The sequence below is a fragment of the Anthonomus grandis genome, chromosome 22 (assembly GCF_022605725.1).
Source record: "Anthonomus grandis grandis chromosome 22, icAntGran1.3, whole genome shotgun sequence".
Lineage (NCBI taxonomy): Eukaryota > Metazoa > Arthropoda > Insecta > Coleoptera > Curculionidae > Anthonomus > Anthonomus grandis.
Genome location: NC_065567.1, coordinates 39651444 through 39671115, shown reverse-complemented (window position 1 = coordinate 39671115; position 19672 = coordinate 39651444). Strand labels below are relative to the sequence as shown.

Here is a 19672-nt window from a genome sequence, read left to right as displayed (position 1 = left end):
TTATTATGATTTTTTTATTTTTAATTTATATTCTATTGTTGACAAAAATACGCCATCTTTATTCATCCTTGTCAACAATAGATTGTAAATAAAGAAAATTAAAAATAACAAAAAATAATAATAATAAATAAACGGTTTTGAATAATAACAAAAAAAAGTGTTCAGTTCTTTTAGCCTGTTAATATCTCGGTTAGAATTTTTTTTAGGTTTCTTTTTGAATAGTTGTCTTCAACTATTTGGCTAGCGTATTTGGAGTTGAATTTTTTTGTGAATTTTTGCATTTTCTTTAAAGCTATCTACCTTTATTTTCTATTTGTTAAGTGCATCCTTACTAAGTTGTTTCCTACAGCGCGTAACACCAATGAGTCATGAGGAGCATTGGTTCTAAATGATAAGAGTGCGACTAGACGCCCTCTTGGTTATTGTATCTGCGATTTTGTTTTCTGAATTCTCACTTTACCATTTTGTTGATTTGATTATCATTTTAATGTCCTAGAAAATCATGTTCAGCACCGTTTAACAGAGCACTTCTTGTTTTTACTTTGCTTAGTGCTTTCAGTATTGTTTTGGTATCTGTCATTTGGGTTGCCCTTAAAGATATAATTTAAATAATTTAGGTAGTGAGTAATTGTCATATATGTACCTATTTTTAGGTAAGTTTGGGTTCCATAGGCCTGGTGCATGTCTTAGTTCTAAACTATTACCAAAACAAAGGTAAAAACACAAAGTCACGGTCTCATCAAATCCATATAATTTTTTAAAGCTACACGTTTTTCGCTCCTATCGGAGCATCATCAGGCCTAAAAAATACATTAAGATATTTTTCACAAAACAAAAAGAACGCTTATAAAACTCATTACCTAGACCTACATAGATCACATTACAACTAACAACAAAAGAAAAGCTAGGTTAAGTTAACAATTCCCACCATAGATAAAAATATATGCTTAAAAAAAAAAATAAAATTAAAAATGTAAAATGTCACCAGTGGGGAACGATCCAGCAACCTTTAGATTCACAGGCGCGCGTCTAACCCATAGGCCACCAAGCAACATGATCAAAAATGGAAAACAATCCGAACTATACTAATAAGTGTGAATATAAGTAAACAATCTTCACAATAAAAATTAAAAATATCTAAAATTGAAAAAGAAGAAAAGACCTTTTAAGAGAGGTTGTTATAAATGAGGTGAGGTTCAAACGTGGAAATATCGTTCACACACAAAAGGACAGGGCTCTTCTTAGCTTTAGTTATTTCCATTTTTTCTAACAAGTCCAGTTTTTTGCCTTTTGAGCACTCATGCAAAATATCCGCTCCCTGAGTTAAAGAAAAACCATGTGAGGAGGCCAATAAATGATTTGCAAATGCCGATTTAGTTTCAGTCATGTCAATATCCCTATACCTGTCCACCAAACTTGTATGTTCCTTTATTCTGGTGGAAATTTTTCTCCCCGATTGCCCTATGTAAATGGCATTACAGTCATTACATCTTAATGAATATACTCCTGATTTTGAAAAGAAATCTGCCTTATTTATTGTACTAACTAGCTAACTTTTTAAACTGTTTGTAGTTTTAAAAGCAATTGTAAGATTTGTAGACTTGAAAAACTTTGCAAGCTGAAAAGAAATATTACCAAAAAATGACATTGATCTAAAAAGATTACTATTTTCATTATTAAGATGGATTAAATTGTAAGTAAGTTTGTATTTATTATAGAATTTAGAATAAAGGCGATTAATTATATCAAGTAGAAAACCATTATTAAAAGCAACATGTTTAATTATATTTAGTTTATCAAGGAAAGCTTTTCTAGAAAGGGAGATGTTGAAAAGGCGATAGAAAAGGGAATTAAAAGAGGCAAATTTGTAGGAATAAGAGGAGTATTGGATGACATTGTCCGTAGTGGTGGGTTTGCGGTAGATCTCAAATTCAAGTTTGTTGGTATTTTTTGAAATAAGAACATCAAGAAAAGGTAACTTTCCGTCTCTTTCTTCTTCAATGGTAAACGAGATATTTGCGTGAAGAGAGTTTATAGAAATGAGGAAATCCGCCAATTCCAGATCATTTCCATTCCATACCACAAAAATATCATCCACGTATCTCCTATATACAGTGAGAAAAGCACCAAACTTCCCATTGACAATCCTTTTCTCCAAATGGTGCATAAAAATCTCACTGAGAAGAGGAGAGAGGCAAGACCCCATTGCTAGTCCAGTCACTTGTCTAAAAAACCTGTTGTTGAAAACGAAAAAATTCTGATCAAGTACTAGCTTGAGGAGTGTTAAAAGATCATCGCCAATAAATCTGTCAAGCGGTGACTTAAGCAAAAGGGACCTGACTAGATCAAGGCAATCACCAGGTGGAATGCTTGGAAATAAGTTCTTAACGTCCAGAGAAATTAGTTTTGAACCCTTTGGTATGCAGATATTTTTTAAAAAATTTATCAACTCTACTTAATTTTTTGTGGAATAAGTACTTCTGAAACTAGTTACATCTCTGAGTGTAGTATTTAACCAGGCTGACAAGTTGTAACAAGGTGAGTTTACAAACGATACTACTGGCCTAATAGGGAGATTGGGTTTATGGATTTTAGGAAGGCCGTAGAGGAGAGGAGTTCCGGGATTCATAGGCTATAATTTTTCTTTCCTAGTATGAAAAAATTCTAAAGTCAGATTACACCTATTAAGGGTTTGTTTAACCTTGGAGAAAAAAGAGCTAGTAGGATCTTTGTTTACATTAACAAAGTCACCCGAACCCAAAAAATCCAAAACCTTCTCTATGTAATCATCCCTCTTAAGTATAATCAGGCAATTACCCTTGTCAGCTTTCGAAAGGATTTAATCGTGATTTTTTATATAAAGGAACATACAAGTTTGGTGGACAGGTATAGGGATACTGACATGACCGAAACTAAATCGGCGTTTGCAAATCATTTATTGGCCTCCTCACATGGTTTTTCTTTAACTTAGAGAGCGGATATTTTGCATGAATGCTCAAAAAGCAAAAAACTGGACTTGTTAGAAAAAATGGAAATAACTAAAGCTAAGAAGAGCCCTATCCTTGTGTGTGTGAACAATGTTTTCACGTTTGAACTTCACCTCATTTATAACAACCTCTCTTAAAAGGTCTTTTCTTCTTTTTTCTTTTTCGATTTTAGATATTTTTAATTTTTATTGTAAAGATTGTTTACTTATATTCACACTTATTAGTATAGTTCGGATTGTGTTCCATTTTTGATCATGTTGCTTGGTGGCCTATGGGTTAGACGCGCGCCTGTGAATCTAAAGGTTACTGGATCGTTCCCCACTGGTGACATTTTACTTTTTTATTTTTTTTTTAAGCATATATTTTTATCTATGGTGGGAATTGTTAACTTAACCTAGCTTTTTTTTGTTGTTAGTTGTAATGTGATCTGTGTAGGTCTAGGTAATGAGTTTTATAAGCGTTCTTTTTGTTTTGTGAAAAATATCTTAATGTATTTTTTAGGCCTGATGATGCTCCGATAGGAGCGCAACACGTGTAGCTTTAAAAAATTATATAGATTTGATGAGACCGTGACTTTGTGTTTTTACCTTTGTTTTGTTTTCGTTTGGTCTCTTAGTGAAAAATGGATGATACGTTTCTACTTAACTATTACCTCTTTACGTTCCTTTTCAGTTAAATCCGTATGGTGCAACCTGAGATTCAAACTGTAGAAAGGGATTAAGAGGCACCAGGTTTATTATAGTTTTCAGCATTATAGGTTGTTATAGTAGTTGTAGTTTATAGTAAGCGTAAAGTGATAGTTCCAATGCCATTAGGTATTGTTACAATTCCCTTTTGCCTTTTAGACCAAGATCCCGCACAGGTTCGTACTTTGACTAAAATGACAATTATCTGAAGTCATTAAAAAGACTTAGTCTTATGCTAAAAAGAGTAGGCAGATTTGGATTTGGTTTTCTAGTTTTGTATGAATAACATTAGGTAATTATTATTGCCTGATGACTGAAATAACTATATAAAAATGGCAATACACCATGTGAGTATAGATAGGATAATTCTATCAGAACTTGCCGAATTATAAGGTTTACATTATTTGATTATAAATTTTTTCCTTAGTCATGACGTTTTTGCCAAATCTCAGGTTTTTAAAAGGATGTTGTTTAATATTGTTGCATCATTTGTTGATTCTTTAATTTTTATCATTATAATTCGAATAATATTTAATTCTCTTATATCGGAACTGTCGAGACTTTTTTTTAAATAAAAGAACTACTAAATTAAATATGTTACTTAATTTATTCATTTTTTAAATTAAACTATTTTTACATAATACTGACTGATAATGGTAAGTATTGCCTACAAGTTGAATTAGGATTTTAACTTACCTAGTTTTTTGGTAAACCTAATTTATGCGCAAATAATTAAAATTTTCGGAAGTATCAAATGATACTAAACGTATAGCACTATTACAATAATTAGCATAATTATATTGTAAAGGAGTATTTCTGTCCGCTCAAAAAATAAAACTATTAGTTCACGATCTTTTTTTTATAACTAGATGAATATCTACATAAAATACAAAAAACAAGATCTGGTCCTAAGCGTATTATATATAATGTATATCCAATAAGTCACAGCATATTTATTTTATTTCAGTTCTTACAAAATAGAGTAAGAAGAAAAAGACAATCGAGTGTTACGGAAACATTTAATTTGAGATTCTTTAAGTGATAAATGTGATTTACACATCTAATCAATTATTTGGAAAATGACATAAAACTTAATAATAATAAGTGTATTTTGAATAAGTAATAGATGTATTAGAGATATTACCTATGAAACAATATATTACTAAGATTCATGTAAAACCTAGAGTATGATCTGAAAACTTGTAGTTTTAGAAGAAGCACTAGAATCTATTCTATATCAATTTTTGCCTTAATAAATTACCTTTCTGTTATAAGTTATAAATAACAATTGTATCTTCATTACTATTTGACAGAAAATTTTTTATTTTAACGTATTAATCTTACTTTTACGAAAAGGTACAATCAAAAATTAGCACCCTATACTTTGCTTCTTGATCTATTTATAATACAAAATATATACTCTTTATATATATAACTATTATAATTAGTGTAGTAGTGTTAGAAATGTCAACATTTTTTTCATTTAGCATTTTATTCTTTTAAGGTGCTAAACTTTAATTAAAATGCGTTATTTTAACTGCATTTTATACAAGCTTTAAAAACGTTATAAAAAGAGAAACATAATAATCTGTTTATTGATATTATCTTAAATTATCCTTACTGGATAAAGTGAGATTGTTATTTTTCCTATTAACTTTATGTGTGCAGGGTAAAATAGTTAATAAGTTAATATGTTCAAAATATTTGAAATATGTGTGTTTTTTTGTACAGGTTTTAGTACTACATCTATTACCAATTCAAAAGCGACAAGTAACAATAATTACTTTAGATTTGCCTTCTTAACTGTAATCTTAATTTGGTGTTTGACATTACATTAAAAGAAATACGCTAATATTTTTAAACATTACCTAATAAAATATTTTTACAAAAAAAAAACATCCTTACCAACTTTATCGCTAAAATACTGTATGCATTTAACAATAATCATATTCCAAATAGTCGATTTATATATTCTACATAATATGATGAAAGAGAAAATTTCTTATATAGTTGAGGTATATTTACTAGGAATTACTATATACAAATACAAACAATAAATAGCAGAAATAAATTATTCAATTTAAAATTGTGAACAGGACTATAGTCAGTCAGAGTTTGATTGCGTATGATCGCTTTCGGCAAAATTTTTGGAAATGTCGGGGAGCCCAGTGGAATCATCCCAATCAAGATGGGTTGAACTTTCCATGGTGTAGTCGTCATCGTTCATTTCTTCGGCAGGCGTTGTAGTAGTTGGGGCACCAGTAGTCGTATTCTCCTGAATTACATCCACCTAAGTTTTTTATAGATTATAATATATTTTATAGTTTAACAACATATTTGCAGTACAAGCTGTTAGTAACATAAAACTAATGAGCACCAACTAGCATGCAACATTTAAGAAAATGTGCCGAAAAAAGTTGGCAAATATTTGCATTTAGTTTGTATGCATGCTGTTTGGTTTAATTGCTCCAAAAATACAATCAATTATGTTTAATCTACTTCTACCAAACTGGCTCAGTTAAATTTTAAAATTATCAATTTAATGAATATATCTTAAAGTCAAAAAAACATTTATAGCACCTGTTAACAAATACAGCATATGCTAAAATAAATAATAAAAGTTACAATATTTTTGCAAAAACTCGAATCAATTAGTTATTTTACTTGTGGCAACTGACAAATAATTCCTTAATACGCGTAACTTTAAGGTTCATTTATTTTGCTTACTGAATTTGACTTTAAGCTACCTTGAAAGTTTTTGTCTTAAATTCGGGCTGTTAGGCTAACAATCAAGTACACAACTAAATTATTCATTCTACTAATATATCATGCAATTTAAATAGTTAACGTGTTAAATCAAAGAATACAAAACCACATCAGATATTATATACAAACTACTTATATGATAATCTTTGGTATGTACTACTAGTGTGTATATATTAAAGAACAACATTTTTCATTTATATTTTAAGCAACAGAACTTATATTTTAGGGTGATAACTCAAATCTAAAAAAAAATCAAATTGGAAAAAAATCCAACCATTTAGTGTCAATACAGAGCAATATTATTAAATAATGGTTTGGATTAAGCGTTTTCTGGTATTTTTTTGAATATTACTTCATAAGTTTAATTATCTTATGCTTTAGTATAAACATGATCAGATATTAGAAAATGAGTCCCTAACATTTATAGTATAGTATATAGAATACTATATAGTTTTAGCCGTTATGTAGAATAGCCCTTTTTTGCTATGAAGTCTTAATAGTGATAGTGTAATTAACAAAATTTCATTAAGGCCAGTTCTTGAATCACTAGAGATTTTATATCTCGAATGATGATAAAGGTTCTTAATAATTCTGTGAGGCTTCAATTTAAATACTTTTTAGTTAAGGCAATAATGTGTAAAAATGTTGATTTTATTAAATTTGTTAGTTTTATTATATTATTTAAAATTTTAGAACGCTTGCAATTAAATGATTATGCAGTGCTTGCATTTCAATAAAAACATTCGTTAATGATTGTCTTAAAACAAAACGTTAATTTTAATATACAAAGGAAAGTTTAATTTTGCAATAATTAACTTCTGCCCATCTCCAACTAATCTTACTTTGATTGAAAAAAATCACCTTTTTTTTCAAGAAAATACCGAAATATTGCTGCATAAATTGAAATGTAAAATCTACAGTGTCAAAGTATAATACGTGAAACATAATTTACAAGATTATAATATGTGGACGCGGAAATGGAAAATTTAACAAAAAGGTTACCAACTCAAAAACAAAAATAATGTCTAAATTGACATATAAATGTAATGTCTAACTTATTAACGTAGCGACACCTATTCATTGCTGATAGAAGTCGTCAATGCTCAGTTAGAAGGAACCTGCCTAACAAATGAAGGGCAAAACTAGTGTAAATTATTCAAAATTATATTCATATTAAGTCTCTCATTAATACAGAACAAATCAGGTCTTTAAAGCTTTGCCAATTTTTTCCGTTTATCCATACTTATCAATAATTTTTTACTTTGATTATAGTGATGTGAAATTCTTACTTAGCTTAAATTAGCTTTTAGAAGATAATTTGCAAAAACTGATTTAGTCACTGTAATAGCACGTCTTTAGACTTATTAAACTGATCGTTACATTCATTAATCATGATTAGAGACATTCTACCAGACTGACCAACGTACACCGCCGGTCATTGGGTACATTTAATATCATAAACCCCAGAAAAAACATAAAGGAAGTGTCTTAAAAAAATTAATTAAATTGACCAAATATCTATATTAGTTAATATATTTGAAGTGTATTTTATTGATGATAGTTTTAGTTTATATGTCAAATGGAAGCCTTCATTGTGCGACTCTTGAAAAACCTTTGCCAATGTTCGTGAGAAATTTCAAAATAGCTCAATTATTATCTCTTTATATTTAATAAAATAAATTCTTTGAACTGAATACACTGTTTATTTTTAGTACATCTTTCTACACCTTAAATGTATAAAAGTCTATTAAATTACCTTTTTGTTGATAATTGATAAGTAATAAATAAATACCTAATAGTTGGGCCGCAGTTTTATTTTTAAAATATGATATATTTTTTTCTTATATTATAAGGGATATAATAAAATGAATTATTACCATACATTTTTGCTTATATGTCAGCCGAATTTCTATTGGTATATGGTTGATATAGACAATTTTACGCTGCTTACAATATTGTGTCACATAATTCATATTTCAATTTGATATATCGAAGTGAGGTTAGCTGGAAGTGATGGACAGATACAAGATTTAACTGCATATCTAAATTAACATTTTTATTAAAAATATATAGAAAATATAAAGTTAGATTAATTGCCAATGTTTCGATAAATTATCACAATTGAAGCTATTACTGATTATTAAACTTAAAGTCTTTATTAACCTAAATATTCATACGAACTTTAAATCCGTAATGAATAAATTTTAAATAAAAAAAAATTCTTAGTAACTAACTTAGTATCTCATAATTTATTTCAAGTTAACCTTGCTGAGAAAGTTAAGGTCAATTTGTGTATGTTCTTGAAAACGGGCATGTAATCGAACTTCTCGACATAACCTACTCGTACAATATTCAATTATCAATGTGTGTAACATACCGAAGTCTATTAAAATATTAAGTAACAGCATATGGAGTTCTAAAAGAATAAGAGATAGTCGGAAAGCATATTTCCAAAAATTAGGTGAAGATTATCTTATTTACTGCTCAATCTGGAATTATTTTAATATCTTTGAAATACTTAATACAACCGGAGTGTTTCAGAGATTTTCTACAAAAATGATAATTTGACGTATTAAAATTTGTCTTCTGAGAAAATTGTTTACCAATTTTAAGCTCTACAATAGAGTTTGTAGACATGTCATATGGACATTCTCTTTTTCTAGTTTTTAAGTCAAAATCTCTATTTTTCTGGACTATATAGACCTAAAAAACAAGACAACTACGAGATATATTTTGTTGTTTTTAATTTTTCATATTGTAATTTTCAGTTAAGTTGACAATATAGAGTATGTCTACGAATTGACTCCCAAAGAGTCGATCCGATCAGATTTTCAGATTAGAGAGTTTAGAATTTAGAAAAATATAAAAGAATAACAACGAAGTCTCTTTATGTGATGATTTTATGAGAAGTAATTGATACAATTTTTAGATCGCAAAATTTTGCAATTGTTGCCCAATGCCGAAACGTAGGAGGAATTGTTTCTACTCTATCTACTCTTAAAAAAGCTGATTTTCAGTAACTAATACCTAAGAACAACAATCAGGTTAACAACATAAAGTTAATTAATATATAATGTAATTTAGTAGAAAATAAATCATACTTGTATGTGACAAGAATGTATAGTTAATAAAAAAATCAAACCATTAACCATAAAATAGTTAAATCGATTGTTTTTAAACTTAGAAAGATCGGAGAAACATTTTAAATATTAAAAAGAAAAAAAATGCTATGGCTGCTATTACACTGAATTGTATTTGATATTTCCTAAAAATATCGCTAAAGAGTAGAGCATCTCAAATTGGGAATGCTAGTAAATCACACTTTCAACAAATTTTTACAGATAATAAACTCATCAGGACACACAAACCTAAATTTACTTAAACTCTGTAAACAATTGATGATGCTAACAGACTAATGATAATTTTGGTTTTTGGGTTGGTCAGAAATACTTACAAATTAGTAACTTTTGCTATAATATAATTGTCTTTGATAGACTCAACACAGCTAATGGTGTAGTTAGTTCCCAAAATTTGCATTACCAAGAATATCCATTTTTAGATTCTTTGCAGTAAACAATTACTCCAAAAAAGTAAACATTTGGTATGCAAGTAGGTACAATGGATAATTAAACTCTATTTCTTTAATGAAAAAATCAATCAGCGTACTTTTGGAAATGCAAAATTTTTTTTTCTGATAATTTACGTAATACGCTATTTATTGATAGACAGACTTCATATTTTTAACAAGATGGTCATCCTGTGCATTCTATTATGCGCAGTGGCTTCTCAGGCACTTTTCCGAATCCTCAGTTCGACGACTAGGACCAATTCCTCGATCGCCAAGGAGCCTCGAATAATAATGGACTTTTACTTGTGAGGCTACCTTACCCAGAAAAAATATGCAACTCACCCAGGAGTTTTTGTGAAAAATCAATTTTTTTCGTAAACTCATAAATAAAAAAGTTTCTCTTTGGGAGTCAAACGTGGACACACTGTATATTGTAGCCAATGATTTGAAAAATGTGAATGCTATAACTGTTGAATGTTAATAAAATGATAAATTTTAAGCTTAATTTTCCTAGTCTTTGGACCATAAAATGAAAAACAATATATGACAAAAATTACTTAAAAATACCCAATCTTTTATATTCGCTTGTAAAATCTAAATAAGGTTGAGTTCATGTATGGTACTGATTTATATAGAAGATTTTATTTTTCTATAGGATAATAAATATTGGCTATAACTATTCTTAACTTGTTTTGCTAAGTCAAAAATATTTCTCTTAAAATAAATTTTTAATTTGAAATTGGCAATAAGTACTCAATTGATTTAATATTTGCTAAAATAAACATAGAGAATATTATTTTCTTTATTAACCTGTTCTCCAAAAAAATCTTTTTTGGTCATATATGTTTTGTTAAGATATTTATAAGTTTAACTGACCTCGTACCTCTTATGGTTTTCGAGATCCATAAGCTGTTAATTTTTTATCTTAGCCACACTGAAAATTTCATGCGCTATCGCCATTCTTATTCAAAAACAATTATTGTGTCTGGCACAGTACCCTAAGTACTGTTAACATGTTTTTATTGCATTTTGATAGATTTTATTCGCTGATAGACACAGTTCCAATTTCGTTGATTATACTCATGGCGGTTTTCAAGTATTTATTATTTTTTATCTTTAAATTATGCAAATTGTTAATTTAAAATAAAAAGAAAAGTTTCGTAACTTTTATATTTGTTCTTCTAAGCCTTTGTTTTTTGGATATCTCACTTTGTTATGAAGAAAGTTAAGTTGGTTCAGTTAAGCGTTTTTTATACAGATTATTCCAAATACAATATCTGACTTCAAATTCAATTATTACAAAGAACACCATATATTACGTAATATTTGGATTCTAGGGGCGATTTGGTGCATTGTAGCTTTTCAGACAAAATTTACATTGGCGGTAAAAATTCTCTCTGAACATTTATGACATAACTTACAAGAGTGACTGTGTACACATAGATAAATAGTAGCAATAATAAAATGCGAGAAGAGGTTTGTATAATATAAATATATACACGTTGTACAAATCTCTTCTCGCATTTTATTACTGTCTACTATTTATGTTTTGTACTAATACTACTACTACAATAGCAAAGAAACCCGCTATATTATTTTGCAAATCTCTAGCAAAAATGTTACTAAGCAGATAATATTATAAATTAGGTTTTTCTGGCCCTAAATATATTCAAAAAATATGAAAAAGTTAACTGACTGGGAAAATATTGAAATACTCAATCTAGAAAACTGGATATTCTGGATATCTGCTGAAAGTTAACATGTGAGAAGTAACATATAAAAAATAATTAAATCTTTCAATCGTCTTCCCATTTAACAGGTAGAGTGGAAGCAAAATTTAGCGAATCCGGACATGTTTAGAATCTATCTAATCGGACACAATACAAGTCAAAATGACCAACATAAAAAGCAACACATGTTTTCTTTTTGATATAATAAATTATAACAAACTAAAAATAATAAAATTCTGTTTGTAACATTGTCGAAGAGTAAATTTAATGTTATTCCTGTAAAGTTATTCCACTTAGAAACTTTCTGAAGATGTGTTAGAGATGTGTTAGTGTTAGAGATTTTGTGACTTCATGAAAAATTTTTATTAGGAAAATAAAAATTTATGTATTTACATATATAAATTAAAACATTTATTAATGGTGGTATGTATAGTCAAACGACAAAATTGCACTGCGTTGATTAGGACGGCGAGGTCTCATATGATAAACGTAGATGACCTGCTAGGTCATCAGACCTCAAGAAATCCGGGGTATTTCGGTAAGGGTATTCCAAAAAATATGAATGACATATGACAGAAATAACATGACACATGTCAGTAACACGTGTTCAGAGAGAATTTATTTAACACTGATAATACAATTATTATGTTTTAGTGGGCATTAAATACTTTCATTCTATTATAATTGAATTTATCCATAATATATACTTTATGGATGCAAATATATGTTAGCAATAAATGAATAATATCATTGAATTGGTACTACAGTAAAACTGAAAAAAATAACCAACAAAGCTAGATATAAATCTGTAGGAAATTATTATTTTTAGCTTTAATATTAATTAAGATATGTCATAAAATCTAGAAAATAACTTCTAGTCTTAGACTGAATATATAAATTTTAAGGCAATAAATTTATAACATCTTAAAAGCGCTGGATCTTGAGAATTATTATGGAAAACTCTGAACTTAAACGATAATAATAATCATTTATCGATTACACATGCTTACATTGTTTTAAAGGTGTCTTATCTGACAAGTTACACTTGTTTCAACGCCTCATAGTACTCCCTGTACTCGCCGTATGTTATGTAAATATTTTAGTAAAAAAGCGGAGAAAAGGCGGAAGTGTATTACATAAGCTTTAGCTTTTAAACGTGTGGTATAAGAATGCTACATAATAGTAGTAGTAGTGTAGTTATTGTAAACATCATATACAATAACACATATAAGTCTCGTTCGTTATTATCCAATGTAAATTTATCTTTGCCTTATTTATCACAATTTCGTTGTTTCTGATGCTAAATTTATTTTAGTTTTAGCACAGAATCTCGTACCTAAGAATGATGTAATGTAATGTAATATTAGATGTTATAAATAGATATGATATTTTGACAATTTAAAAGTAAACTAAGTGTCATGAAACCACCTGATATAACTTAAAATGACTAGTAGTTGTACCTAAAACTATGAAACACTCTCACAGTACCTTTAATCCATAACAAATAATTGAATTTTGGTTATTTTTATTGATCAATTATATATGTTTTTTACTTGTAACTTTAATGGCTACTCTTTATTTTCATATTCACAATATTTTAAATCCAATATTTTAAAATTTTGCCATTATAAACGATAGATATAATTAACTAATTCAATTTGTTCGATAAAATCGAAATTTTAATCATAAGGATCACCTTTAGTTGCCTATGTTCTTAAAATATAAACCTGATTAAACTTTGACAAAAATTTCGAATTATTTTTCCATACTGAATGCAGATTTATGTTTTATGTATTGGTATTTTTAAGTTTTGTAAGTAATAAATATCCATTATGTTTTACGAAAATTAAGAGTTTAGCATATTCGCCCAACTAACTGTAAAACCTGGCGCGTGATGACAATGCAGTGTATTCACAATTATGAATGTTTATACAGTATTTCTAGAAAGTTTGATAGCTTAAATTGGAAAAGAAGGTCATATGTATACACGAACGTAAATGTGTTAAATTCCAGGTTTAGGAGGTTTTTTAAAGAAAAATACTATGCAGCATAAAATGGAAATTTTATTAAAGTTGATTGAAAATGTTGTTTCATTTTAAATGAAAATTAATAATGAATTTAACTTAAGCAAATATTGAATTTAAAAGAAAATAATTTATACACAGCAGTGGTAGCGCAGAAACTACTTTTATTATAAGAGAAAGGCTAAAGTAAATAGCCTAAAAAATAAAATGTTTAGTCTAAGAACAGAAAATAAGACGAAAGTACTTCCCACTCGAGGAAAAAAGAAGCTTCGAAACATATGTCACCCAAAATACATTGAGATATGTATGGGAGGATGACTTTAAGGCAGAAGCAGCTTCAGCATATTCTCCTTTATCAAACAGAAATCCACGCACATCAAGTCTTTAAGGAAAATAGAAAGAAGTTAAAACAGTAGCGTTCAGAGGGGTGAATGAATCATAAGTGAACTGAAAAAATTAGCACAAAAGCTTAGTTTAGATTCATATTAGCACATAAAAATACGAGAAATAAGAATAAAGAACCCAGTATCAAATTTACATAAACAAAGTGAAAAACAAAAAAAATTTGCAACTGTAATTTATTTGGCAACTTCTTAAAAAGAAGAGGTAAGACGTTTATAATATGGATTTATGGGAAATGCAAATTTTTTCATTTATCTTTTATGAAAAGATAATATCTAGTTGTTATAAGCTAATATGTCCCGAGTAAATATTGTAGATTCATAAATTTTCATATGAAAGCAGCAATTAAAGTATAAAGGGACTGAGATAATTTAGAACACATCACATAGCTCTAAGAGAAAAGTGCTACTTGACATAATACGATAAAATGTATAAGCCTTCTTTTAAATTTAATTTACAATTTTAATACATATTTTTAACAAGTTTATACAATTAATGCCATCTACTTTGATGAAACTTGGAAGTGTGAACATTTTTAATGCAACAAGATTTAAAATTATACTTCCAAAGCCTTATTTATTTGCCTGTGATTGACTCTAAAATGTAAATTACTGTTTTATTCAAGTTTACCAAGTTTTTTAAGGCTTAATAATTAGTTGTAAAGAGTTTTTCTTTATAATATGTTTTTAAAAAAAATATCTGTGACATGACGTGACATACAGTACTGTATAAAAAGAAAGCCAAGACACATCAATTATACTGATGTATTTGTAAGTCTTGACAATATGGTGAAAACCCATAACTTTTACAATTAATAGCGTGTATTGATTTTACCTCGAAGCATGAGCCAGACAGCAAATACAATCATCGCCACTGACACTTACTTATTTTCAAAAGCAACATGCAATAGAAAATGTTAACAATAATTTTACAGTTTTTTGACGGAAATAAGAAATATTCCCAAACTCGTATGAGGGAATTATAATTTTAAAATAAATTATCAAAAAATGAAAAATATTTAAAAATATTATATCAAATTAAATAAAAAAGAAAATGATAATTTCATTAAGTACTTTTTTACGGTCCTTAATTAGAAGACAACAATCTAAAATTTCGCTTAGAAATTATTATACTGTTGTAAGGGTAAATTTGAGACACGCTGTATAATAAGAAAATCTTGCTTTAGTTATTTATTTAAAGATGATAAAATTTAAATTTGCGGGTATTATTAAAACTTCTTAATTAACGTCTCTATCCTTTTCTACTTCTTATTTGGTAAGAAGTGGAAAAGCTATTCTGTTCGATCAAATCTAAATATCTGTAACAACACTCCATTTTTAATGTTTGAACTTTATGCTTCTAAAATCATAAACATCCTAATGATATACATAAATATTTTAATGTTTTTGTAAAAAAAGTTTTATAAAACGTAGGCATTTTATTGGAAAACATATATCCAATATATTATTGTTAGCAAATCAGGTGTCATAAAGTAGCGGTTATATCAAATTTATTTATTGATTTAAGACTTTTTGTGAAGTTGGTCTAGTATGAATATCGTATTATGTTCTAAAAATTAACAATAAATATAAGTTCCTTATAACCCATTAACAGACATTGATATGCTTTATTATAATTTTAGATTATCCCTCTGTTACTAAGTAGATATATTTTTTAAATAAATTAGGTGCATTATAAAAAAAAGTTTTTAAATAAACTACTTTAAATTAAGGGCATATTCGATATGTATAATGTAGCCTTTCTAGTAAAATACTATCATATATAGTTTGAGTTTGGCACTTTGGGAGTGTTTTAAAATGTTAATACAGTTATTTATAAAAAAGTACAAAACATACATGTTATTGCATTCTAATCAAATTCATTCTCTAAAAATGTTAACTACTAACAACCTGATCCAGTCTTTTTCTCTGCTTATTATTATTGTTCTTCTTTTTCTTTTTATTATTGTTTTTATTTTTTTTATCAGCAGCAAACTGTTTTGCACTACCACTGTTTGATTTTTTAACGGTACTTAAGCTTCTTTGGCACTCTAGATAGTCACGCGAAACGGCTAGCGTACCGTTTGCGCTACTCGTATTATTACTCGTCTTGTATATATCACACTTAACTGACCCGGTTTGGCTATCCGGACTACTACTATGTCTTTTTGGTTCAAGTTCGTGTTCGTTTTTATCACTATTTTTTCGTCGTTTCTTCTTTTTTTTCTTTTTTTTTCGACACTTTAAATGCTCTGGAACTTTTGAGTGATGCGTTGTACTGGGTGGACATTGATGGTGGTGACGTAGCTGATGCTGCTCAGGAGTTACGCTACGTGTTAGTACACGAGTGTATGATGAGAGTTTTCCTAATTGTTGACGCGCTTTGATCATTACTTTTCGCGACTGACCGCGTCGATTAAGGGCTAAATAAAATGTTCGTCGCTCATTAGAGTATTTACTTGATGAGTACTTATTGTAATTTGTCGCTTCGATCGTTTCGTTAAAGATACATTCTTCTCCAAAGTTCATCTGAAAAGAAAAACAATTATATTTAGTCATATATTATATCTGTAAAAATATACACTACTGGCAAATTTTTATCTTGGGTGAAAAATACTGATGCATTACATGTAACAAAAAATCATGAACAACGCCCGAAGTTAAAGAGAAACTGCAGAAAATAAGCTACCCCTTTCTTTTTAACTTAGCACATTGGTTTCCGCACCCAAAACTGAGTTCGCCGAGCATATATATAAAACAATAGATTAAAAAGAAAAATGTTCTCAGGCTTTCAAATTTATGTTAGTCAAACTTCTTGTCTTAGTTACAATAATTAATTATAATTAATGAAAATGTATTTATTTTAATAATTTTTTATTTATATTGCCGGGTAATAAGATATATAGGCAACTTTTACGGTAATAAAATATGGCCATAGCTGCTACTTATGCCAGTGCATAATATAGTAAAAGAATCCGCTACATTTTTTAAATTTTATTTAGCTTTTGAGTTTCGGTCATATATCGGTAAATTATTATTAATATTCAAAGCAAACAAATTTTCGGAGAAGTAAAGAAATTTTAAATTAGGGAGTAAACTGTAAAGTTAAAGTGATGAGTTTTTGAATGCGAGTTTTTTTTCAGAAAAAAACTACAAAATTTTTACCCATGGATAAAAAAAATTGACGACTATGAAAATTTTATCTTACTTAGGATGAATCCAGAAGCATTTTTATTAAGAATTCATATATTCTAATAGCCAGCATATTTACTACTATAAATAGTTTATCAGATAATAAAGTAAGGAAACATTTTGTTAAGAAAAAACAGTGAAATACTCAAGTCAAAGATCAAGTATATTATAGAATTTATTTTACTGTGGGGTTCTAAGAAGAGATAGATAAGATTTCCAGGAAGAATTTCTAAATATTTGGAAAATTTATCACTTTGGAATATAAGTATATATAGTCTACTAGAGAAAATTTACCATTTAGCTTTAACAAACCATTAATTGCAGCAAAAAATGCGCTTATTATAAGCTTATACAACAATCAGACATGAAAAAGGTTATACAGTATTTAAATATCTTTTAAATTGGCAAATTTGTATTTAATAGATTACAAAAAATTGCATATGTACTTTATTAAAATAAATCTGATAGAATCAGCAGATTTTAGCTAAGCATTAATAGAATAGTAACTAAACAAAATAACAATTATTTTGGTTCATTTCAACTTTCACGCCAATATGTGAAGCGAATTTTTAAATATTCTACAAACATCCTGGCCTAAAATTATATTCAATAAAAATAAAAAAAAAATGTCGATAAAAACCTTTTTTTTTATATCTAATAAAAATTGTGTTTATTTCAAACACAACTTTTTATTTTATTGAGATGGCAAAACGGTTTTTGATGCACGAATAAGCTAATACAATCTTAAAACAGTGATTAAGTGGTGGTAACAGATAAAATTTTACCCAGACAGGACACCTATAAGTCACTGACATAAATCAACATTTACATTTAAAAAATTAAAATCAACCACAACATTCAACACGTGGGTTGAACAGAGATGCTTATCTCTAGTTGTTACTGTAAAACAGATCTCATAAAATCTTCCTATTTATTTGTCTCAGAATAAGTTCAGACCAGAAACTCGATCTCCTAGGAGTTTTTATATGCTTGCTACACGAATGTAAGACCGTACTTTTTTATCTTGCATAATGTATGCCTTTTTTTGCAGATGCTATCTTAACACGTTGTTGAAACTGAACACTTGATAGATTTTAAAAGTTTTAATGTTTTTTTTTTTAATATTTCGTATGCAAAAAGTTGAGGCTTATGTTTTTATATTATGCGGACATATAAGCCAAATGATGTCAATTATATAGTCACACGTTTATTTAATTATTACATTTATTTAATTATTTTTGAAATTTTATTATGAACAAAATCCTTCTGAAGAAAAACTTATTCTCATTACATATAATGGATCTTTAATAGTAAGGCCAAATAATTTATCAAGATTTCAATATAAACAACATTATTTCATACTTAATATAAATAAATACGTAAATCACCTACTTAGAGACATCAAAATGATCTAGGGGACAAAATGTTTTAAAAGACAATTAAACATTTGGAAAATATTAAAATTAAACACATCCGAATTCATGTTGGAAACTTTGCTAAATAATAAACTCTTATAAGTACAAAAACTCATAGTAGAATACCGGGGGATTAATAACGTATGACAATTTAAAGAAGAAAAGGATCGAAAATTCAAAATAACAAAATTTAGAGAAAAGTTATTGAAAAATAAAAAGTCAGCAATAACAGATTGACATCTGTTTGCTCCTAATTAAATTGTCAATGTCGTTTTGCTTAACCTGTAGCCATTGCTCTTGTATATACCTCAGCAACTTTCCCTTATCTGAAACACTATTTCTTGATTTAAAACACGCCTCTTCAACATACCCCAAACGTGCTCGATAAAATTAAATTTAGGCGATTGCGGAGGCTATGGTAATACCTAATAATGGCGCTGTTCTAAAAAGTTTCTAGCGGCTCTTGCATCATGCGGACGTGTATTGTCTTACATAAGTACATTTTCACAAAATTCTGTAGCGCGAGCAAGAACTATGGATCCAGTGTTTGATCCCGACATACTTTTGTTTTTCCTTAAATGGCAACCAGACTAGTCCAAAAACCTATCGAAGGTCCAGCCCAATTCATCAAGTAGTACCGCTTTAGTACCTGCCTACTTTTTGAATAGTTAGCAAGTAAGACGCGTTGCTATACTCTATTTCAGAAGTGTGTAGAGCAATAAAACCTCATTAGGTATGCAAAAGTGGTACCTGGTGATCCACCAATATTTTATGCCACTACCTTAGTTGGGTATTAGTTTCAATGTAAAATTCTTTTTTTCGTTGATTGCAGGTAGTGCCACCCGGTTTTGGGTCAATTTATGAGTTTTGCCCATTGTTACCCACTGATAAACATTGAAAACG

The 19672-nt window shown here is 28.5% G+C and overlaps 1 protein-coding gene across 2 annotated transcripts in view; it reads right to left on the bottom strand.

Moving 5' to 3' along the window:
- Positions 1–5308: 5308 nt before the first annotated feature.
- Positions 5309–19672, bottom strand: part of LOC126748842 (fibroblast growth factor 3) — a 180163-nt gene continuing 165799 nt past the window's right edge. Inside the window, exons 3-4 of one of the 2 annotated variants that reach the window (XM_050458341.1) lie at positions 16071–16691; positions 5309–5963 (exon numbers count right to left, since the gene is read on the bottom strand). In XM_050458341.1, coding sequence (XP_050314298.1) covers positions 5778–5963; positions 16071–16691 — 807 coding nt within the window. In that variant the 3' untranslated portion in view covers positions 5309–5777. The remainder of the gene's footprint in view (positions 5964–16070; positions 16692–19672) is intronic. The other variant, XM_050458343.1, reaches the window with a different exon arrangement.